Source organism: Gossypium raimondii, chromosome 11 (genome assembly GCF_025698545.1).
Source record: "Gossypium raimondii isolate GPD5lz chromosome 11, ASM2569854v1, whole genome shotgun sequence".
In the NCBI taxonomy this organism is placed as follows: domain Eukaryota; kingdom Viridiplantae; phylum Streptophyta; class Magnoliopsida; order Malvales; family Malvaceae; genus Gossypium; species Gossypium raimondii.
Window position 1 is genome coordinate 61,687,346 of NC_068575.1, and position 24,097 is coordinate 61,711,442.

Below are 24,097 nucleotides of genomic sequence, written 5' to 3' on the forward strand. Positions count from 1 at the left end.
TGGCGTGATATGAACTAATTTGTTGAAATTTTTAATGAAAGAGATAAAATACAATTCAGCTATTGATATAACAGTTTAAATGATATTTTTATCGTGATTCGTGAATGATAGAGTAATATATATATTTTAATTGAATAACAAAAAACTACAATGATTTAATTAATTTGCTTGGATTCTGTGTTTATAATAATTAAATTTAGTTATATAATTTTAAAATATATATTATCCTTTTAAAGAGAACACCTCAAGAAAGTCTCATCTCCAACAGAAGATGAGATAGTGCTGGGAAATTAACAGAAGGGTGGCACTACCAGAGGTTGTAATTAGAAAACTAAACATCTGGCTAATAATTATTATTACATACAGATTGCTCTTCTTGTTACTGTAATGCCTTGTTTAATTTTGTGGCTAAAAATTTATTAGTGTTTGCACACATTAATTAATGAATGATTTCCCTCTTTGATTGGATTGGCTGATGAATCGATTTGTCTTTTCAAGATTTGCAAAAAAAGGCTGTATTCGATTGAACGTTTGCTATTCACGTTGAATACTTATCTGATCTCAAATTTATTAAATATTATTTCCGAATATTGAAGGATTTTTGGAGAGAAAGAGAGAGCTTCCCTTTCCTCTTGATTTCTTCGTATTTTGAGAATGTTAGTTCTCAACTAAGCCATGAGAAGAGCTTGTATAGCCCCGATCCCTGTGGGATATGTATGAGAGCCACGTGTATAATCTGTGTATATTGTCATCTAGCATTTTGCGAGATGAGGTGTCAACAACATATATGAACTTGATCGAGTAAGACTTTCGTATGTGATTGCTGATTTGAAGAGATCTTTCAAGAGTGATGAATACATACAATAATAGTGTTTTGTTGGAGTGAAAGTTAGGTCGGATTTAGCTCGGTTGAATGCAATATTTTAGTAGTGTTTTTTAGATTTGGGTTTCACTTGAAAAATAAATTTAAAATTTTATTAAATTTCAACACAGATAAAAAATGTTAAATTCGTGCCCGATCTGATACGCTCGTATTAAAATTTTTTAATATTATTTTTTAAATATAAAAATAAATTTAAAAAATACAATACGAGTTATATAATATCTAAACACTAATAATAAAATAATAGTAATATAATAACAAAATGACAGTAAAACATAAGCAAACAACAAAAAGAAAAAAATTTAGACCAATTTAAATCGAATCCGGACAAAAAATTTATCCAAAACCAAACCTATTTAAAAAACAAACATTATTTTTTATCCAATTACTCATATATTTTTACATAAGCACACTATTCGAATGCGAAATTCAAATCGCAATCTCAAGAAGCAAGTTAATTGCTATTGCACAATTGATGATTTGTTTTGATTTTATGTAAAAAATTGACTCAATGTTAATGGACGACATTTGGGGCTTTGGGCTGGTCCAAAACGATTCAGCTATCGTGCGTTTTAGGTTCAATTGCCAGTCTACTAGTCAATAGTCGTCTTATGTATATGACCAAAAAGAAAGAGTCGTTTATTTATTAATCGGGAAAGCGGACGATTGGGAAAAGAGAAAATAAACGGCCAGGATCTCCCCAACACAAGATCTAATTTGATTGGCTCATAAAATCCTTGTTCGGAATGTCATTGGTCCACGTCAGCACCTATGACATGTTCTCTCTTTTTCGCACCCCCATCTGAAACCAATGTTAGATTCGGGATACTCCAAATATAAAAATGGCTCCAACAGCGACTCACTATAAAAGGAAAGGAGTCTCGGTCCTCAAAGCTCATTTAAACGATTCAGCGATTTATAGTGGAAATATAGCTCCGAGAGACTTCTTCGAAGAGAGGTAGAGGAGTTTAGGACGCGCGATGGCTGGCTCGTGGAGAGCACGCGGCTCTTTGGTGGTTCTAGCTATAGTTTTGTTCGGTGAGTGCTCTGCTGTTCTTGCTTTTATTTTTTGCTAGATCTGCTTGTTTTTATGTGATTTCATGATCTATGGATCTTTTTTTTTTTATGTTGGAGAGGAAATGAACTATATATAATTCTGTTTTGATGATTTTATTGCGCGTAAATAGCTGCACGTTTGGATCTGATTCATGTTCTACGGTTCTAGTGATGCATTAGATGATGAATGAGAATTTTAGCGATCTCATATCGTTTGATATTCTCCGCATTGGTTTTCGAGTACTAGTAGTAATCTCTGGATTTATAGAATGATTGACTAGCTAATTCGTTTGATTTGAACTTTTGTCTAAAATGACGCTTGAACTAATTACTAAAAAATCATGTGTTCCACTTTATTTCGTTTTTCATTTGATGTGCAATATCTTAATTTAGAATTGTTAATTTTGCGCGCAAGAACGTTCTAGAAAATTCGTTAGAATTCCGTTTTATCTTTACGTGTGATACATGATGTTCTTCGAGTTTAATGCACTAATGTAAAGAATATCTTTCTAGCCGTGGAAAACAATTTTTTTGTCTGTGATATGTTTTTTTTGGTACACCTGATATTGATTTCCGATTCCATAAATAATTTACTTTTAATTATGTGAGCGAACATCATAATTGCAGTTAATAATGATGTAAAACGTTATCCAGTGGGCCTTTATTATGGTATTAAGTATTGACATTGGGTGAGCTTTTAATCAGGATGTCTCTTTGCAATCTCAATTGCAAAGGAGGAAGCCACGAAATTGGGGACAGTCATTGGAATTGATCTTGGTACAACTTATTCTTGTGTTGGTGTTTACAAGAATGGTCATGTTGAAATCATAGCCAATGACCAAGGTAACCGTATTACACCATCTTGGGTGGCTTTCACTGACAGTGAGAGGCTGATTGGTGAGGCTGCAAAGAACCAGGCAGCTGTTAACGCAGAGAGAACCATCTTTGATGTTAAGAGACTTATCGGAAGAAAGTAATTTACATTCTTCTTATGTTTCTTGAGTTATTAAGGATAGATTGGGATTTAATGCTTACTTTGCATTTTTTTTCTTTGCAGGTTTGATGATAAGGAGGTCCAGAAGGACATGAAACTTGTTCCATACAAGATTGTGAACAAGGATGGAAAGCCTTATATTCAAGTAAAGATTAAGGATGGGGAGACCAAGGTCTTCAGTCCTGAGGAGATCAGTGCTATGGTTCTGACTAAGATGAAGGAAACGGCTGAAGCTTTCCTCGGGAAGAAAATCAAGGATGCAGTGGTCACTGTTCCTGGTTAGTGTTTTATAAGAACCAGAGTTCTCTGTTGGAAAATATTCTGTTGCTGATGCTTCATGATGCTCAAATGATCTCTCTGTTTGATTTGCAGCGTACTTCAATGATGCCCAGAGACAAGCCACCAAGGATGCTGGCATTATTGCTGGGCTCAATGTGGCCAGAATTATCAATGAACCAACTGCAGCTGCCATTGCCTATGGTTTGGACAAGAAGGGTGGTGAGAAAAACATTCTTGTCTTTGACCTTGGTGGTGGAACATTTGATGTTAGTATCTTGACAATTGACAATGGTGTATTCGAGGTTCTTTCCACAAATGGAGACACTCATTTGGGAGGTAAGCATCATTCTTAGTTTTGCTTTTAGGTTTTTGAGAAAATGTTTTATGTTATGGATTTTGCTTATGGTAATTTTTCTTGCAGGTGAGGATTTTGACCATAGGATTATGGACTACTTCATTAAATTGATTAAGAAAAAGCATGGAAAGGACATCAGCAAGGATAACAAGGCTCTTGGGAAGCTTAGGAGGGAAGCTGAGCGTGCCAAGAGAGCTCTCAGCAGCCAGCACCAGGTCCGAGTAGAGATTGAATCACTTTTTGATGGTATCGATTTCTCCGAGCCACTGACCAGGGCTCGCTTTGAGGAGTTGAACAATGATCTGTTCAGAAAGACCATGGGACCTGTGAAGAAAGCAATGGAAGATGCTGGTTTGGAGAAGCGACAAATTGATGAGATTGTTCTGGTAGGTGGAAGCACTAGAATTCCCAAGGTTCAACAGCTCCTCAAGGACTACTTCGATGGAAAGGAGCCCAACAAGGGTGTTAACCCGGATGAAGCAGTTGCTTATGGTGCTGCAGTACAAGGAGGCATCTTGAGTGGAGAGGGTGGTGATGAAACCAAAGGTGCGTTTTCATCTCCTGCAACTTTCTCTATCACAACTACACGAGACTATAGCTGATGTAAACTGTTCTAACTGAATCTATGTACAGATATTCTTCTTCTTGATGTGGCTCCTCTTACCCTCGGTATCGAGACTGTTGGAGGGGTAATGACCAAGTTGATTCCCAGGAACACCGTTATCCCAACCAAGAAGTCGCAAGTTTTCACCACTTATCAGGATCAGCAAACCACTGTCTCCATTCAGGTACATTTCACTGGTTCATAATTGAAACTTAGAAATGCCTGTCTGCTATTAGAAGGCATGAGACTTGGATTTCTTTCCTAATGCTAAGAATCGGGATACTTTGAATTCATATAGGGATATTTTGAACCTATAAAACGAAGGATCGTATCTGAATACCTACTTCCGAATATGAAAAAGAAGAGTCTGAAACATAATTTGAACCTTATTTGAATATTTGTGGTTTGATATCAGGTCTTTGAAGGTGAAAGGAGTATGACAAAGGATTGTAGGTTGCTTGGGAAGTTTGATCTTACTGGAATTCCTCCAGCTCCAAGGTTTGCTCCTCTGTTCCATCAACTCACTTTCATGTTTTCTTCAAATCTTCGCCCAAGTTTACCGACTCTTATTATTTGATCTCTCGATTCTCAGGGGAACACCTCAAATCGAAGTTACATTTGAGGTTGATGCAAATGGTATCTTAAACGTCAAGGCCGAAGACAAAGGCACAGGTAAATCAGAGAAGATCACAATCACCAACGACAAGGGTCGTTTGAGCCAGGAGGAGATTGAGAGAATGGTTCGTGAGGCCGAAGAATTCGCGGAGGAGGACAAGAAGTTGAAGGAAAAGATTGATGCTCGCAACAGCCTGGAGACTTATGTTTACAACATGAAAAACCAGATTAGCGACAAGGACAAGCTTGCTGACAAGCTTGAATCCGACGAGAAGGAGAAAGTTGAAACGGCCGTGAAAGAAGCGCTCGAGTGGCTAGATGACAACCAGAATGCCGAAAAGGAAGATTTTGAGGAGAAGCTCAAGGAAGTTGAGGCTGTTTGCAACCCTATCATCACAGCTGTATATCAAAGATCCGGCGGAGGTCCTGGCGGTGCTGCGTCAAATGAAGAAGAGGATGATTCACATGATGAACTCTAAAACAAAAATCTTCAATGGCTACTGCCGCTGAAAAGTGATTGAGTTTATTAGAGTTAGGTGCAATGAGGATACTGTGCTAATTTTTGTAGAAGTTCTAAAAGGGAGAAAAATATTCCCGCTTTCTTCGCTTGTTTTTTTTTTCTTGGTGAATGTATACATTTTGAAGGATTAGAAAAATGGTAATACATTTTCAAAATAACATTTCATGGCTTACATCTCTTAATAATTATATGTTAAAATTGTTATTTCTAAATTGGTTATCTAGTGTTATTGTAATCATAGTTTATCTAGTGTTTATAATTGTAAAAAAATTATCAAAGTAAAAAGTTTATAGTAAATTATTATGTTTAACTTACCTGAAATAAACATTTACATTGCATAATGATCATCATCAATTTTTGTTCTAACAAAATTTCTATTAAAATAGTAATTTTAACAATGGTGATGTGACTACTTAGCAGTTTCATTTTTCATTTATTTTATATTATCAACTAATAATTTAAAATTTTAAAAATATCCTGTCCTTTTGTTGAGTTCATGTTTTTTTTTCCTTTACATTAAGGAATCTAATTCTGATTAACTGTTAGTGTTTATAGGATTAAATATTTAGTTCTTTCATAGTACAGTCATCTATCACCTACTTTAACTACTATCGGAGAGACCTCCTCACCTACTTTCACTACTATCAGAGAGACCTCCAATGGCTGCTGCCAATCACTCACCTTCATCGCCTTACTCATGTGCTAAAGATTCAGGCCCTGTAATACCAACAACCTCTTTAGTTACTTTCCTTGAACGTGTCCAAGAAACTGCTTTCCAAACTTACGAGAGATCAAAATTTGATCACAAAGACTTTATAGACTTGTCATTAAAGTTCGATCTTTCAACCACAGTGAAGTCGTTCGATGAAATTTCCAAGACAGAAAATGGGTCAGTGTCGACTAAGGATTTTGAAGAGTTTATAGGAAAGTGGTTTAAAGGTGCAGGAGAGGATCTTGTTTATGTTGAGCCAATGGATTTTGAGACGGAGCCATATGGGTTTTTGCCCAAGGTGGAGAACCCAGAGGTGAGAGCTTGGGCATTAGAGGTGCATGGTTTGTGGAAGAAACTGAGTAGGGAAGTTTCGAGCTCGGTTCATGATCATCCTGAATTGCATACTTTGCTTCCTTTACCGGTGCCTGGTATGATCCCTGGTTCACGGTTCAGGGAAGTTTATTATTGGGATTCTTATTGGGTTATCAGGTTAGTTTTGATTTTCCTTTTTAACTTTTTGCCTTCATATGAAGATATAAATGTGATATAAATGGTTGTGCAGAGGGCTGCTGGCGAGTAAAATGCACGAGACAGCAAAAGCCATTGTGACTAATCTCATTTCGTTGCTAGATACATATGGTTATGTACTTAATGGTGCCAGAGCCTATTACACGAATCGAAGGTAGTGGTGCTTTCATTTATTTTCTTCCCATTGTTTGTAGGGACATTTTGTGAAAGGTAATTTTTTTAAAAAAAAATTCTTTTAATATAACTCAGTCTTAAAGTTTAATTCAATCAGTTCACGTATATTTTCTTACCTTTAAGAGATGATAGCTAGTAAGCTCAGGATTCGAATATCTTTGATTTTATTCCTTCCTTTCTTAAATAACTTTTATCACCCTAATCTCGCATTGAAAAAACTCTTAAGACCAGCTATAATATATATACATAGAGACTTGAAAGTTAAAAATTGTGAGCAATCACTAATAAGAATATAATAGCTAAGTGAGTAAAAGTATCATAAAGGTCCCTATACTATGAGTCAAATTGTATTTGACCCCTTTTACTCAAAAAAATGATAAATTAGTCCTCTTCTTTTAAAGCAAAAAACAAACCAGTCATTTCTGTTAAAAATTTCATCCATTAAAAACTGAGTTGACTGATGGAATAATCAAAGAGTAGAAGGGGACAAAATGCAAATTGACTCCCAGTAGAATGGCCTTCATGGTGCTTTTACTGAGCTAAGTGCTTAGCCACCTCTAAAATCCCAAAAGTTCAGTGGCTTTCAAGCCTTGCAGGTGAATTGCTCATGGAAGTATTTACAAGGTTTGAGGTACCCTTTTTTTGCAGCCAGCCTCCACTCCTGAGTGCAATGGTTTATGAGATATACAATAGAACTGGTGATGTGGATTTGGCGAAGAAGGCTCTCCCTGCATTGCTTAAAGAATATCAGTTCTGGAATTCAGGTATACTAATTACCCTTCACTTGTATGACCAATTTCTTGCTTGTTCTAACTTTCCCGGAAAATAAGATTTAACTTCCTCTCACACTAAAAATCTTTCTTCAAATTGAGCTTTTTTTCTGAGTTTGAACTATGATGTAGAAATACATACGATGATCATCCATGATGCTGAGAATTGTAATCACTCATTAAACCGGTATTATGCAATGTGGAACAAACCCAGGCCTGAAGCATCAGCCATTGTGTGTTCTTGTCTTCAACTTCCTTTTACCTTTGCTAGTATTTTCATGTTGTATATTTGAGGAATTTTTTTTAACATGATCATATGTACCAGGATAAAAGATTTGCTTCCAAGTTCTTGAATGTTAATGAGAAACAGAAATTTTACCGAGAGCTTGCTTCAACTGCTGAATCTGGATGGGATTTCAGCACAAGATGGATGAGGTTATACAAATTATACTTTCATTTATAGCTTTTCATCAGAGGAGAATTCAGAATTTTTTTTAGCAGGGCTGGACTTTAATTATAATTTTTTCATAGATCTAAATATAAGTTTACCAAGTATTAAATGATAATTTCATCCTTTTTAAAGGGACTAAATAGAAATTTTTCCATTTTTAGGGGGGTTAAAATGCAATTTTAGTATATTAATTTATAATTTTTCTATTTATAAGAAGACTGAATTGAAAAAATTTTCATTTTTGGAAGGTCAAAGCACCTGATTATGCCCTCGTATTCAGCTCTGATGAATTGGTTAACTACAGCTATGTTATTCATATCAGGGTGTGGGTGATGAATGTAATGTGTCTAACACGAATTTATCCCCAAACACGTGTCTGAATATGTGGCGGAGGTAGTATTAGACACTGATATTTCAAAAACAATGTAGAGTTTCGAATCAACCATTGAGCTAGAGGTGAATTTAGAGCAGTCAAGGGCTTCAACCCCTCCAAATTAGAAACAAAAATTGTCTTTTAGTCCTTTATAAATGCTAAAATTAAAAATTAATATATGATAAAAATACATTTTAAATCGAAAAGATTTCTATTTAGTCCTTCAAAAATGATGAATCTATAAGTTAATACAAAATAAAATTACACTTTAACCATATAAAAATTTATAATTCAATTCCAACCCTCTTAATAAAAACATTCTAGCTTGGCCCGAGACTGTTGTATTTTACGAAGGACATTTTTACTAATCAAATATATGAAATCTTTGTTATAGGAACCCTTCTGAATTTACAAGTTTGAGCACAACAACTATTTTACCTGTTGATTTAAATGCATTCATGCTGAGGGTATGTTGTAACTTTCTCTTTTAATAACACCTATGAGATCAGTAACACCTTGGATGTTCATCCATTTCTTGATATATGTACAGATGGAACTTGACATTGCCTTCTTTGCGAAAATTGTTGGAGACGATGCCATTGCTGAGGATTTCCTTACAGCTTCTCACACAAGAAAGAAGGCATTCAACTGTGTCTTTTGGAACGAAAACATGGGACAATGGGTGGATTATTGGCTTAACTATGGTGCTGAACCCAAGGTTTGTGTGTGTCCAAAGGACCAAAAGTACCGTAGTTTTGTAAGATGATACCATAACAATTTTTTCTACATTCTTCTCGTTTTTTTGTGTTGCTGTCCTTCAGGAACCACAAACTTGGGAAGCTCAGAATCAGAACCAGAATGTGTTTGCTTCAAACTTTGTTCCCTTGTGGATTGATTTGTTCAACTCAGGTTTGTAATTTTTTGCAAAAAGCCTCACTACCCATTTACAAATTCATCTCAATTAGAAACCATGCATTATTTTCACAAGAAGAAATTGTGTTTTTTTTGCTTCATAAATGGAAGAAAAACTTAAAAATCTTTCGATATGTTTGTCTGTCTGTATGTATAGATACTCCTCTGGTGGAAAAGGTAACAAGAAGTCTTCAAAGTTCAGGCCTGCTTTGTGCTGCTGGGATTGCAACCTCTTTGACAAATTCGGGACACCAATGGTTAGCACATCTTTTCACTCTTTAAAACTACACATATTTAAGTGCAAGCGTTAAACACTGGTCCATGTATTTTCTTTTACTTTCACATAGAATTAATGTTCCAAAGGAAAAAAATAAAAATAAAAAGCAGGGACTTCCCAAATGGTTGGGCTCCAATTCAGCACATGATAGTTGAAGGCTTGTGGAGATCTGCATCGACAGAAGCAAGGAAAGTAGCTAGAGACATAGCTGAAAGATGGATCAGAGCCAACTACGTGGCCTACAAGAAAACAGGGACAATGCATGAGAAATATAACGTGGAAAAGTGTGGCGAATATGGTGCTGGTGGCATTTATAGACCCCAGGTACCGTTTCATCTACATATTTTTTTAGCGTAAACTCCGTTAATAATCACCAATTATTAATAAATATCTTTTTTGGTCATCCAACTATCAAAAGCTATAAAATGAACTATTAATAAATTTCTTTTTTGGTCACCCAACGGTGGCAACTTTTAAAATTGACATAATAACAACTTTAACCTACAACATTTATATATTATATCAATTTAATCTTAATTCTTAAAAATCAAACCCTCAACATTTATACATTATGTAATTTATTTTTTTATAATTTTATTATTATTTTTAAGTTGAATGACCAAAATATAAATCTATTAATAATTTAGCGACCTTATACATATATTTTTTAAGTTTGCAGAAAAGAATTGCTATATTCAAAAATGGCATCAAAGTTTTTGTTTTAAAGATTTTATTTTGGGGATAATGAAATGCAGACAGGTTTCGGTTGGTCGAATGGAGTGGTGTTGGCATTTTTGGAGGAATTTGGATGGCCTAAAGACCAAAACATAGACTGCAACTAAAGCTTCAAAATGGGTTTGGTTTGATTTAAATAAACAAGACAATAATCTTTTCATTAAATAAAAACCAAGAGGTTAAATGTTGGCAGCCATGTACTAGTATTCTATGCCATAATTTTTTCATATATAATGTGATATTCTTATTTAAGCCATTCAAAATTATGATAAAATATTCATCATTTACTGCTTTAATAACATTAATTGTTACTGTAAATAATAGGTTAATTAATTTCTTTTTAAAAAAAGTATATAATTATTTACTGTTATACATAGATTATAAAGTATAGTGACATTAAAATTAAAAACTTTAATTTTTTAAGGGAAATTAAAAACTTCATTTAAAAAATTGTTTTTAATTAATTTTATTTTTTAATAAATCCTTATATTGAAAAACATAGTCAGAAGCAAAGGTTAATTAGACTTGTCCATAGGTTGGGTCGGGTTCGGGTTGGGCTTTGACAAAATTTCAGGTTCGTTTGATAGGCTTGGTATTGCCTGAAAAATGACCTAAAATTTTGTCCAAATTTGACCCAAAAATGTTAAAACCTAGTCTTGGCCCGCCCGTATTAATTATATATATTAAAAATATATATAATACATCAAAAACACTAAAAATATTAAAAAATTTATTTCCCAACAAATTGAAAATAAATTTTAAAAAATCTTTATACTTAAATAATATTAAGATAGGTGCAACTTAACAAACAAATGCTTTTAAAATAGTAGCAAAATTAACAATAAAATAAGAGTTATATAATATTCAAATAATAACAACAAAATAATAGCAACATAATAGTGAAAATTCAACAAAACAGTGGAAAAATAACAAGAAAACAGTAGGAAAACAACAAAAAAAAGTAGGCTTTTTTTTTCTTTTTGCAAATTCAGGTCAAGTCAGACTCAGACCAAAAAAATTTTACTCGAGACTTGACCCATTTTCTAAACGGATCTTATTTTTTTACCCAAACTTATTTTTTGAGTTTATTTTTTTACTTAAACACTCTTACTTTTTAAACCCGGACTATGGTCAACCGCCAATATTTATGAATTCAATGCCGCCCACGTCATTAGTCAAACACAGCTGGCAAATGAAGCAAACCGAAACCAAATGGAGAATATATGAATTTCATTTAATTTTATGATAAAATAAAATAATTAAGATTAATCATATAAAAAAAATCCAATATTTGCACCACAAAAGTCCAAATAAAATAAGTATTTTTATGAAGTTTGACTTGGTAACCTTTTTCTTTTTTATTATAAGATTATTAGAATTTCAGTCTCAACGTACAATCTTCATTTTATCTTTAAATTATGGTTTATTATAATTTTTTTTGGTCATCATGGTTTACTATATTTGTTGTTTTTTAATGTATTATTGTATATAAATTTATATATCAAAATAAATTATATAATATCACATGTTAAACGGATAAATCTCAAAATTGATGTGAGATTTATTATTGATGTATGAATCCATCAATGTATATTTATTTTAAAATTGTATGTGGATAATTTATTAAATACGAAAAGTTAAATTATTATAAAATACTTCATTATTAAAAAACTTGTACAAATGCTTAAATTATTTTTTTTTATAGAACTGTAATTTTGCATGCATATTAACAGAAACAACACAGAAGAGAAGTGACAAAAATAGTTACAGATAAATTTGAAAATTAGTCCTTATATTTTTATTTTAAATGAAAAATAGATGGACTTTAACCATATTTTAAACTCATTCTAAGCGTACATTGCATGTAGTTTTTGACAGCTGCCAGAAACTAAAGATTTGGTTGGCTCAAAAACATGCATTTGAAACCATGTGCTGCTTTCGACATAAGCTTCAAACTTGTACTTTTTGTTGTTGGATTTCAAACAATTAGGATCACTAATGTCTAATGACAGACAAGGTTTTCTTTGCCATGAAAATCAACGTATGTTTGCTCTACTGAATCTGGACTGCAATATCGAATATAAATACATTGAATTCCCATCGTGTTTGTACATATATAATTTTTTATCATGCTTGTACTTTGCGAGCTTATTTCGCAACACACCAATCTCGTACCTGTGAGAATAAGATTCTATTAGGGATGTTTTACCTTACAAATCCACAACAAGGCAAGAATTTACGGGATTACACACTTTGATAAAACTAACGTGTTGTTCTGACATAACAAAAAGTGATGTTAATAGGACCAACAAGGAAATGACACGTGGTGTCTCAAGAAAGATCAATAACGTCTTTTATCATATTCATGAGTCTAGGAATGAGGATCTCCTCCCCCTCCTTAATATGCAGGGACAAATAAAGGGGCAGACAAGGCACCAAAATTGAAAAACTACAATTTTACCCTTTATAATTGATCAAATTATAAATTATGCATTACCCCCTTAAAAATAAAAGAATCTATTTAATTCTTTCAAAAATGATAAAATTATATTTGAAATCTGAAAAATTTATAATTTAATTTTGACCCAAAAAAATTCTAAATTCCCTTGCTAACATGCACAATACATTCTATAACTTTCCGGTTATCAAATGAACTGCCTCATCCTAACTTTGTATCAACTCTGTTCATTTTTTAGTATGTTATTATTTTATAACTTTTAAAAATAATTAATCATGCTATACATTAAAAAAAATTGATATGGTCATATGTAAATACGTTTGTATGATGTAGAAGACCCTACTCAAAACAAGGTCCCTTCCCCAATAAACCCTTTTTTCTAAAAACAAATCTATTATTTTGCTTTATATTATAAACTTAATTAGTTGTTGCATTGTTTATTTGAGTACAATCATGTAGTGGTATTCAATGGGAGTAGATATAATAATTAAATTCATGATTGAAAAGTGGATGTGTTTTATAATTAACAAATCATTTCATTAGAGTTCTAATAATATTGTTTTTAATATTAATTATAATGTTAGGAAAGTTAGATCCAAAACTAAACCCACAATCCCACATGTGAGTCCATGAGCGAGATAGATTAATTAAGAAATTCAGATTTGAATTGGTTTTAATTATAAAAGAAAAGATAGTTTGGAATCACTATGCAATTTACTCAAATTATGGCTTTATAACTTTTTTATAGACTTCATAATTGAAAAATACAATGGAATCACTATGCAATTTACTCAATTTATGGCTTTTTAACGTCTTTTATAATTGAAAAAATACAATAAAATATCCTCCACTTTAAACTTTTGAAATACTACATGATAAGAGATATTTAAATAAATTTCAACCATAAAATATCATTTTATAATTAAAGTATTATTAGAATAATTATCATTACCGATCCAAAGCTCGAATGGATTTGGGTCGAACTATAATAAGTTCGCAGGCCAGTTTTACAGAATTGGCTTGCAAGTTAGGCTCACAGGCTAAGCTTGCAAGTTGAGCTTGCTTTCCCGTGGGATTACCTGTATAAATCAAACTCACATAAGACCTTATAAACATGTGTTAAATCTAAAATAGAATATATATATATATATATATATATATATATATATATATATATATATATAAAGCCTACTTAGCTAATATATCGTGTCAATGAACAATATTCATATCTCATAATTATCTAAAAAACACAAAAAAAAACACTCAACAAGTACATATACTCTTATTTTATATTTTTAGATATTATATTATTTTTATATATATGTTCATTTTAATATGATTAATATAATTTATTTCTTAACATCATATGATTATGATTATAATGATTTTGAAGTTTAGCTACATTCCGAGGAAATGCTAGATTCGAGGCCGTGGAATTGACCGATGTACATAATTGTGGAATCCTCACGTGCGATTCCACTTTGACGATTCTTACGTAGAACCTCGTGCCAACGATTTATTTATTCGTTTTAATTAATCGCCGACCTGTTTTCCGACCAACCAATGTTACCCACGTGCACACCCTAAGCTAACACTTAAACTACTTTTAATTCGTTTTTTCTTTTGACTTTGAAGAACCTCCCTCCCCTAATTCCTTACTTGTCCCCTGCTTATAGGTACTATTAATAAAAATTAGTTTTATAATTAATATTTATATATTTTATAAATAAATTTAAATAAAAATTTTTAATAATAAAATAAGTCATCTAGTCACACCTGTTGAGTTGGAGCTTAAGTCTAATTTTTTTAGAATAGGGATTTGAGTTATCCTGATAAAAACCTTTACTCTTAATACTATATAATATATTTTGAAAATATTTTTAAGAAAATAATATCATTAATAGAAATTATAAACTATAAAATATAAAGACATGAATCTATCTTTATAAATAGTTGATTTCACAAAAAATATATATATATCTATAAGTAAATCAAATAAATATTAGTTAATTTAGGGCATAATAATAAATTTAACCCTTACTGTTTATATTTTTTTTGTCAATTTGACTCTTTAACTTTTTAAAGCTAAATATAGTTAATCTTTTAAAAAAGTGAAACCGATTTTTAATGGAAATATTGATTAAAAGATTAATTATTTATGTTGGTGTGACAATCATGAGGTATCTATGTATATCTCATGTTGACATGATACTATTTATCTTATATGTCATGTCAATAAATAATTTAAAATTAAAAAATATTCAAAATATATAAATAATTTAAAAATTAGTATGAAGTACATACAATTAGCATGTGAGATGTTGTGTTTAAAAGTTTAGTTAGTATTTTAGTTAAAAACATAACAATTTAACTTACAAAAATAAAAATAACAAAAAAATTAATATTAAAGACTAAATTGATTATTATAACTTAATTTAATCCATCCTCTTTTAAGTATAAAAACTTAGGAAAAATAAACCCTGCATAATTTAATTATCATTAATCAACATGTAACGCATTATATATTTCTTTTGCAAATTTGGTACTCTCCACCAAATCTCCATTATAAAATTCCTCTACTTTCGATCTCTGTCGTCGTCAAACAGGTTCCTGTCCAATAATTTACCTGATCTTTTTCTTTAAATACAAAATCAAACAAAAGCTAGCTCTTAAGTACTTTGATCATCTCTTAATAATTATATCCTACTTTTGGGTAGAAAAAAATGCTAGAAACCGTGAAGTACCTGATCGGTTCAAGAGGAGCGAGCGGGTTCGGGTCGAAATCCACGGCCGAGGAAGTTACTGAGACTTGCCCTGATCTCCGTTTTATCACTGCCATTATCACTGGTACGTAATTATATGAACCAATGATGTCGTACGTTGGCATTTGGCAATAGCTTTCTTTTCTTTTTGGTTTTGATTGAGAGAGGTTGAAACAGGTGCGACGTCGGGGATCGGTGCCGAGACGGCTCGAGTGTTGGCGAAACGAGGGGCGAGATTGGTGATTCCAGCACGGAACCTTAAAGCTGCGGCGGAAGCTAAGGCGAGGATCGTTTCTGAGTTTCCTAACTCTGAGATCGTTATAATGGCTCTTGATTTGAGTTCACTCAGTTCGGTTCGAAAATTCGTGTTGGATTTTGAATCACTTGACTTGCCTCTCAATCTCCTCGTGTAATAATCTCATAAACTCTTAGCTCCCTTATCAAAAAAAAAAAAAAAAATGAGAGAGACAACATGACATGAGTTAACTAACTAATTTCAGTTACAACATGACATGAAACAAGACAATGAACATGCTTTGTTTTATTGGAAATATTATATCAGAAACAACGCTGGTAGGTTTGCGCATCACCATGCAATCTCTGAGGATGGAATAGAGATGACATTTGCCACTAATTATCTAGGTAAGTTTGCAATGTAATTACTCTTTTTTTCATGAGAATGCTTTAATTAAATATTAATCATATTTTTATATAGGTTAAAATATGCCATAAGCTTTTATACTTTTTAAAAATTTAGAGTTTCGTTCTTATATTTTTATTTACCAAAATTTAGTTCTTTTACTTTTCAGATTTCAAGTTCACAAGGACTAAATTTCAAAATTTTAAAATATACAAGGACTTATAACATATTTTAACATTTTATATATTAGATCAGCTCTAACATAATGTTAACAAAAACTTTTAGGTCACTTTTTATTGACAAAACTGTTACTAAACAAGATGATGGAGACGACAAAACAAACCGGCGTTCAAGGGAGAATCGTGAACGTGTCGTCAAGTATCAACGGTTGGTTTTCCGGCGATATGATCCGGTACCTAGGTCAGATATCCAGAAGCAAAAGGTGAGAGAACCGGGAAGAGAAAGCAATGATTATATATATATAATATTAACAAGAGAATACAAGTAAATGATTGTTCAAGAAGCAGTAATCAATTAATTAACAGTACGGCTGGTTTTCCATCATGTTTGTTTATTTGTGTTCAGTCAATACGATGCGACACGTGCTTATGCTCTATCGAAGCTGGCTAATGTTTTGCATACCAAGGAGCTTGCTCAGCGACTCAAGGTTGATGATCATCCTTCATTATTAAAACCCTAAACCCATACATGCATACATATATATTGAGGAATAGTTTCGTTTGGGTTGTTTGTAGGAAATGGGTGCCAACGTGACAGTGAACTGTGTTCATCCAGGGATTGTAAGAACCCGTCTTACCAGAGAACGTGAAGGCTTCATCACAGGCAAGGAAATATGGTACAAAATTCTCGTACATAGATATACTTGTCTATGATTTTAATGTTTTGGTTACTGTATATTACCTGCAGATCTGGTTTTCTTTTTAGCTTCAAAGCTGCTGAAGACAACCCCTCAGGTAATAAATTAACATTACATATATATTCGAAGTAGGAAATGGGAGATTTTTATGAGCCTTATGAATATATTGTTGTTGTCTTGTTGCAGGCAGCTTCCACTACATGTTACGTTGCAACATATCCAAGATTAGAGAATGTTAGTGGGAAATACTTTGCGGACTGTAATGAAACATGGACCTCAAAACTGGGTTCCGATTCCATTGAAGCTTCAAAGCTATGGGCTGCCTCTGAAATCATGGTGTCTGAGATTTAAAAAGGGCTAGAAACATACACGAACAGACCAACCGAGAGAAAGTAATCATTACAAAGTTAAAAGACTATTAGAACCAAGTAGGATTATATATATTAAGATTACTAAGGTTGTCAGCCTAGAGTCTAACTCATTGCTAAGTCTATCAACTCATTATTAACCTCAATCCTAAACCCACTAACATTACCGTGATAGAATCAAGTAGGATTACCGTCTTGGCAGAAAATGGAGCTGCCTGCGAAGGACCAACCGAAGGAACAGGTGGAGGAACAAGCTCGGGAGGAGGAGGAACCTCATCATGATCTCCTCCACCATCTTCTTCCACAATCTCCGGACTGGTTTCAGCCTCATCATGATCTCCTTCCACAATCTCCGAAACAAGAACATCCATCACGCCGGTACCGGGTTGGGCATTATTGTTCTCTTTGTTGTCAACATACATTCCCCATAAAAATAGGTAGACCTAGGATAGTTACATATATGCTATTTTTTTTTAAAAAAAGTAAAAATAAGTTCAGTATAAGGTAAAAATGATATTTGAATTAAAAAAAAAAATTAAAGTTCACAATTCTTTACCTCCCGATATGGATATATTCTTCCAGGAAAAGAGAGTCCAATAACCATGTAATAATAAGTGAAAAAGGATGAAATGCAGAGTAAAATGTCGGCCCTCGTACATCTGAGCACCATAACTCCAAGAATATTGACCATGCCGATATTTCCACACCCTGTTTCATTTTTATCAAATAAAAATATAAGTTTAATTACAAAAGTTCAAATTCTAGTAATTGTTTTGAAAATTAAGCATATAGAACATGTATTTAAAAGGAAACATATTAATTAAATTGCATTTACAAAAAAAAAATACAATAAACTAATATCCAAATGGAACTGCCAAGCAGATGAAGTTCTCTTTGAGACCAAAGCATATATGGCGGAGAGCATAGCGCTACTTCCACACATCAACAAGGAAGTTGAGAGAATCGGATAATTGTATCGGGTGCGCATCCAGTCCTGTTAAAAGCAAAATGAAAAAACAAATGATCATGAGTATTGATATTTTATTGGTGTATAATTTTATTAAAACTAAAATATTTCATACCAATAAATCGCTGACTCTCGCATTGCAGAGACAACTACAATAGGCAAACACAATTCCTAAATGCTGTTTCGGAACTGGAAAAGTCGATGGTTTCACTTTGAGTTTTGGCAAGAAATTGATATCCGTGGACCAAAGATGGATTTCCGATCCAGCGTAGAAGTGAACTATCATGAGACCGCTGATGCTAATGACGGCGCAAACTATTTTTACCTTTCCAGTTATATTGGTTATTGGAAATTGGTCCATCCTAAAGACATTATAATAAAATAATCAAAACAAACATATCAACAAAAACTCATCACATCTTAAAACAATTAGGCAAAAAAAAAAAAAGCATATAAGGCCGGTCAAAGGGGCTTACTCCTAAAATATCATGCAATCAGCACTTACTCCTAAGGGGAATTTGTGATACTGTTGAGAAAATGGTTAGGAGCATTATATAGGGGGTGTTCAAAGAAGAACGAGAGGTGCATTCGGTGAATTGGCAGGAGGTTTGTCAACCTGTTGCTAATGGGGACTAGGATTATGGCATTTGCCTATTCAAAATAGATCATTTCTCCTCAATCTTGGCTTCAGGTTTGTTGAGTATGTCTGTTCATGTCCTTGGGTGAAGTTTCTTTTCCTATTTATATGATACGGTTATATAGACCCTCATGTATAAGTATGTAAATTATTTGGACTAATTAGTGCCATTGTAAAAGTAAAGAATCAAAATTAAAACATAAAGATTAGATATCAAATGTGAACATAATAGAGAAATCGAAACTGCAATTTCACCATTATCTTGTAATGACTAAAAGGAGAAAATCATGTTATTAGTTAATCCAAATAATTAGCCGTGGATTTTTATAAGAAGACTTATTCCAATCCATCATGCTAAAATAAAATTTTTGGTTAGAATTATCTTATGTTTTAAAAAATTCACATCAAAATTTTTATCACAAGAATCAATAATATTAACTATTTCGACTAAACACTATAAAAATAGGATCAAATTATTGCAAAAATTCAAATATAACTATTAAATCTTAATTTTAGGTCCAGTAGAGGAAAAAATGATATGTGAATTTTCTGTAAAATGCAAAGAAGGAAAAGAAAAGAGATTGAAATGAGTTAGGTAGAGGGACCAAAAGTGATATTTAACCAATATTGTATATTAGAGTTGATGTTAAAATATGAGTGTTGGACAAAATCTTAAAATTCAGTAGACCAAAATAGACAATACTTCTACCATAACATTTAATATTAAAACCTGCTTTGAGGTGCTAAAATTAATCTTGAAAAATAAGTATTCGTGAATTTCACTACACTTTTAATTAATTAATTTGTGAGAGTTTAATTTGATTGGTATGAACATTATTATCAATATAGAAAGAGGACATGGTCAACACCTTATGTGAAAGGAATATTAGCTTATATGTTAGTGTATCATATCACCTTGGCTTAGCAGTTAAAGCGCATAACATCTGCATGGCCTACTTGAAGAATTCAAAGTGTCCAACAACTGCATGGATGGAATTTGGAGCCTTTTATTGAATTTTCCTACAAGTTTGAAAACAAAAGTAATGATTGATTGGAGGCGTGAATCGAAGTGTTGTTCTAATGACAACAAAAGATACTTCAAAATGTATATATTCGCCCCCAAATAAAAAAAAGCGAATGATGGGCGAAGTTTTTTTTCTCCCATTTAAAATTCTACCAAAATTAGTACAGTATTATCTCATTTCACTAAACACTTAACAGTATCAATCTTTTTTCAGTGGCAGCAGCCATCGAAGATGTTTGTTTTAGAGTTCATCATGTGAATCATCCTCTTCTTCATTTGATGCAGCACCGCCAGGCCCTCCACCGGATCTTTGATATACAGCCGTGATGATAGGATTGCAAACAGCCTCAACTTCTTTGAGTTTCTCCTCAAAGTCTTCCTTTTCGGCATTCTGGTTGTCATCCAGCCACTCGAGGGCTTCTTTCACAGCCGTTTCAACTTTCTCCTTCTCATCGGATTCGAGCTTGTCAGCAAGCTTATCCTTGTCATTAATCTGGTTTTTCATGTTGTAAACGTAAGTCTCGAGGCTGTTGCGAGCATCGATCTTTTCCTTAACCTTCTTGTCCTCCTCCGCAAATTCTTCGGCCTCACGAACCATTCTCTCGATCTCCTCCTGGCTCAAACGACCCTTGTCGTTGGTGATTGTGATTTTCTCTGATTTACCTGTGCCTTTGTCTTCAGCCTTGACGTTTAAGATACCGTTCGCATCAACCTCAAATGTAACTTCGATTTGAGGTGTTCCCCTGAGAATTGAGAGATCAAACAATATGAGTCAGTAAATTCAGGCGAAGATTTGAAGAAAACATGAAAGTGAGTTGATGGAAAAGAGGAGCAAACCTTGGAGCTGGAGGAATTCCAGTAAGATCAAACTTCCCAAGCAACCTACAATCCTTTGTCATACTCCTTTCACCTTCAAAGACCTGATATCAAACCACAAATATTCAAATAAGGTTCAAATTATGTTTCATACTCTTCGCTTTTTAAGTATTTGTATATGACAATCATATCCGATACATATTGGGAAGTAGGTATTCAGATACGATCGTTCGTTATATAGGTTCAAAGTATCCCGATTCTTAGCATTAGAAAAGAAATCCAAGTCTCATGCCTTCTAATGGCAGACAGGCATTTCTAAGTTTCAATTATGAACCAGTAAAATGTACCTGAATGGAGACAGTGGTTTGCTGATCCTGATAAGTGGTGAAAACTTGCGACTTCTTGGTTGGGATAACGGTGTTTCTAGGAATCAACTTGGTCATTACCCCACCAACAGTCTCGATACCGAGGGTAAGAGGAGCCACATCAAGAAGAAGAATATCTGTACATAGATTTGGTTAGAACATTTTAAATCAGCTAGTCTCGTGTAGTTGAGATTGAGAAAGTTGCAGTAGATGAAAACGTACCTTTGGTTTCATCACCACCCTCTCCACTCAAGATGCCTCCTTGTACTGCAGCACCATAAGCAACTGCTTCATCCGGGTTAACACCCTTGTTGGGCTCCTTTCCATCAAAATAGTCCTTGAGGAGCTGTTGAACCTTGGGAATTCTAGTGCTTCCACCTACTAGAACAATCTCATCGATTTGGCGCTTCTCCAAACCAGCATCTTCCATTGCTTTCTTCACAGGTCCCATGGTCTTTCTGAACAGATCATTGTTCAACTCCTCAAAGCGAGCCCTGGTCAGTGGCTCAGAGAAATCGATACCATCAAAAAGTGATTCAATCTCTACTCGGACCTGGTGCTGGCTGCTGAGAGCTCTCTTGGCACGCTCAGCTTCCCTCCTAAGCTTCCCAAGAGCCTTGTTATCCTTGCTGATGTCCTTTCCATGCTTTTTCTTAATCAGTTTAATGAAGTACTCCATAACCCTATGGTCAAAATCCTCACCTGCAAGAAAAATTACCATAAGCAAAATCCATAACGTAAAACATTTTCTCAAAAGCCTAAAAGCAAAACTAAAAATGATGCTTACCTCCCAAATGAGTGTCTCCGTTTGTGGAAAGAACCTCGAATACACCATTGTCAATTGTCAAGATACTGACATCAAATGTTCCACCACCAAGGTCAAAGACAAGAATGTTTTTCTCACCACCCTTTTTGTCCAAACCATAGGCAATGGCAGCTGCAGTTGGTTCATTGATAATTCTGGCCACATTGAGCCCAGCAATAACGCCAGCATCCTTGGTGGCTTGTCTCTGGGCATCATTGAAGTACGCTGCAAATCGAACAGAGAGATCATTTGAGCATCATAAAGCATCAGACAACAGAATATTTTTCCAACAGAGAACTCTGTTTCTTATAAAGCACTAACCAGGAACAGTGACCACTGCATCCTTGATTTTCTTCCCGAGGAAAGCTTCAGCTGTTTCCTTCATCTTAGTCAGAACCATAGCACTGATCTCCTCAGGACTGAAGACCTTGGTCTCTCCATCCTTAATCTTTACTTGAATATAAGGCTTTCCATCCTTGTTCACAATCTTATACGGAACAAGTTTCATGTCCTTCTGGACCTCCTTATCATCAAACCTGCATAGGAAAAATATGCAAAATTAGCATTAAAGCCCAATCTAACCCTAAAGCCTAACTCAAGGAACGTAAGAAGAATGTAAATTACTTTCTGCCGATGAGTCTTTTGACATCAAAGATGGTTCTCTCTGCGTTAACAGCTGCCTGGTTCTTTGCGGCCTCACCAATCAGCCTCTCACTGTCGGTGAAAGCCACCCAAGATGGTGTAATACGGTTACCTTGGTCATTGGCTATGATTTCAACATGACCATTCTTGTAAACACCAACACAAGAATAAGTTGTACCAAGATCAATCCCAATTACTGTCCCCAATTTCGTGGCTTCCTCCTTTGCAATTGAGATTGCAAAGAGACATCCTGATTTAAAAGCTCACACAATGTTACTACTTGATACCATAATAAAGGCCCTTAGGATAACTATTTACATCATTTTTAACTGCAATTATGATGTTCACCCACATAATTAAAAGTAAATTATCTATTGAATCAGAAATCAATACACATGTATTGGAAAAAAAAAAAAAAAGGGAAATCAAATCATAGAAAAAAAATGTCTTCCAAGGCAAAAAAGATACTATTTGCAGCTATTCTTTTACATATGTGCATCCAACCGGAAGAAGATCTCATTTCTTAACCAACAATTCTACTTTTGGTATAATTTTATAAAATGATTACTCCACGTAGCGATTTGTCAACGATAATAATCAAACGATTCTTATAAAAAAAGACATAATCATAAGAAATAATATAAGTTGCACATAGAGATAAAACGGAACTCTAACGAACTATCAAGAACATTCTCGTGCAAAAAATTAACAATTCGAAGTTAAGATACCGCATCGCAAATGAAAAACGAAATAAAGCGAAACACAAGATTTTTGTGTTAATTAGTTCTAGCGTCATCTTAGATTAAAGCTTTAATCAAACGAATTAGCTAGTCATTCATTCTATAAATCCAGAGCTCACTAGTACTCGAAAAATCAATGCAGAAAAAATCAATCCATATGAGATGGATATAACTCTCATTCACAATCTAATGAGTCACCAGAACTGTAGAACATGAATCAGATCCAAACGCGCAGCAATTCAAGCGCAATAAAATCATCAAAAACAGAATTAGATATACTTCATTTCCTCTCCAACATAAAAAAAAAACGATTCATAGATCATGAAATCACATAAAAACAAGCGGATCTAGCAGAAAAAAAGAGCAAGAACAGCAGAGCACTCACCGAACAGAACTATCGCTAGAACCACCAAAGAGCCGCGTGCTCTCCACGAGCCAGCCATCGCGAGTCTTAAACTACTCTATCTCTCTTCGAAGAAGTCTCTTGGAGATATTTCCACTATAAATCGCTGAATCGTTAAAATGAACTTTGAGGACCGATACTCCTTTTCTTTTACAGTGAGACGTGGTTGGAGCCATTTTTTATATTTGTAGTGTCCGAATCTAACGTTGTTTTCAGATGGGGGCGACAAATGAGAGAACATGTCATAGGTGCTGGCGTGGACCAATAACATTTCTTATTTGCATTGTTTGAGCCAATCAAATTAGATCTTGTGTTGGGGATATCCTGGCCGTTTATTTTGGTTATATAAGTAAGA

At 33.7% G+C, this 24,097-nt stretch overlaps 4 protein-coding genes across 5 annotated transcripts; 3 read left to right on the forward strand and 1 right to left on the reverse strand.

The window, feature by feature from the left end:
• The first annotated feature begins 1,743 nt into the window (after positions 1–1,743).
• LOC105801887 (luminal-binding protein 5) lies at positions 1,744–5,478 on the forward strand. Its single transcript, XM_012633233.2, has 8 exons — positions 1,744–1,921; positions 2,645–2,912; positions 2,997–3,211; positions 3,306–3,548; positions 3,634–4,113; positions 4,201–4,355; positions 4,587–4,669; positions 4,764–5,478. The coding sequence occupies exons 1-8, from the start codon at positions 1,864–1,866 to the stop codon at positions 5,263–5,265; spliced, it is 2,004 nt and encodes a 667-aa protein (XP_012488687.1). The 5' UTR covers positions 1,744–1,863; the 3' UTR covers positions 5,266–5,478.
• Positions 5,479–5,816: 338 nt separating this feature from the next.
• On the forward strand, positions 5,817–10,490 carry LOC105801886 (trehalase). 2 transcript variants are annotated; one of them, XM_012633231.2, is made up of 11 exons: positions 5,817–6,507; positions 6,581–6,700; positions 7,369–7,484; positions 7,623–7,723; positions 7,816–7,925; positions 8,709–8,781; positions 8,865–9,032; positions 9,136–9,223; positions 9,384–9,483; positions 9,611–9,827; positions 10,259–10,490. In XM_012633231.2, exons 1-11 carry the CDS (start codon positions 5,966–5,968, stop codon positions 10,343–10,345), a joined length of 1,722 nt encoding a protein of 573 aa, XP_012488685.1. In that variant the 5' UTR covers positions 5,817–5,965; the 3' UTR covers positions 10,346–10,490. The 2 variants fall into 2 exon arrangements, with proteins under 2 accessions (XP_012488685.1, XP_012488686.1); XM_012633232.2 differs by having other exon boundaries at positions 5,818–6,507; positions 9,614–9,827.
• Positions 10,491–15,390: 4,900 nt separating this feature from the next.
• On the forward strand, positions 15,391–17,798 carry LOC105801884 (short-chain dehydrogenase TIC 32 A, chloroplastic). Its single transcript, XM_012633229.2, has 8 exons — positions 15,391–15,543; positions 15,636–15,867; positions 16,021–16,100; positions 16,384–16,540; positions 16,684–16,765; positions 16,854–16,941; positions 17,026–17,072; positions 17,162–17,798. The coding sequence occupies exons 1-8, from the start codon at positions 15,420–15,422 to the stop codon at positions 17,324–17,326; spliced, it is 975 nt and encodes a 324-aa protein (XP_012488683.1). The 5' UTR covers positions 15,391–15,419; the 3' UTR covers positions 17,327–17,798.
• A 2,138-nt stretch (positions 17,799–19,936) lies between these two features.
• Positions 19,937–23,906, reverse strand: LOC105801883 (luminal-binding protein 5). The gene is made up of 8 exons (XM_012633228.2): positions 23,725–23,906; positions 22,582–22,849; positions 22,279–22,493; positions 21,940–22,182; positions 21,375–21,854; positions 21,135–21,289; positions 20,809–20,891; positions 19,937–20,714 (listed from the first exon to the last, which is right to left on the reverse strand). The coding sequence occupies exons 1-8, from the start codon at positions 23,780–23,782 to the stop codon at positions 20,213–20,215; spliced, it is 2,004 nt and encodes a 667-aa protein (XP_012488682.1). The 5' UTR covers positions 23,783–23,906; the 3' UTR covers positions 19,937–20,212.
• Between the last annotated feature and the right edge of the window lie 191 nt (positions 23,907–24,097).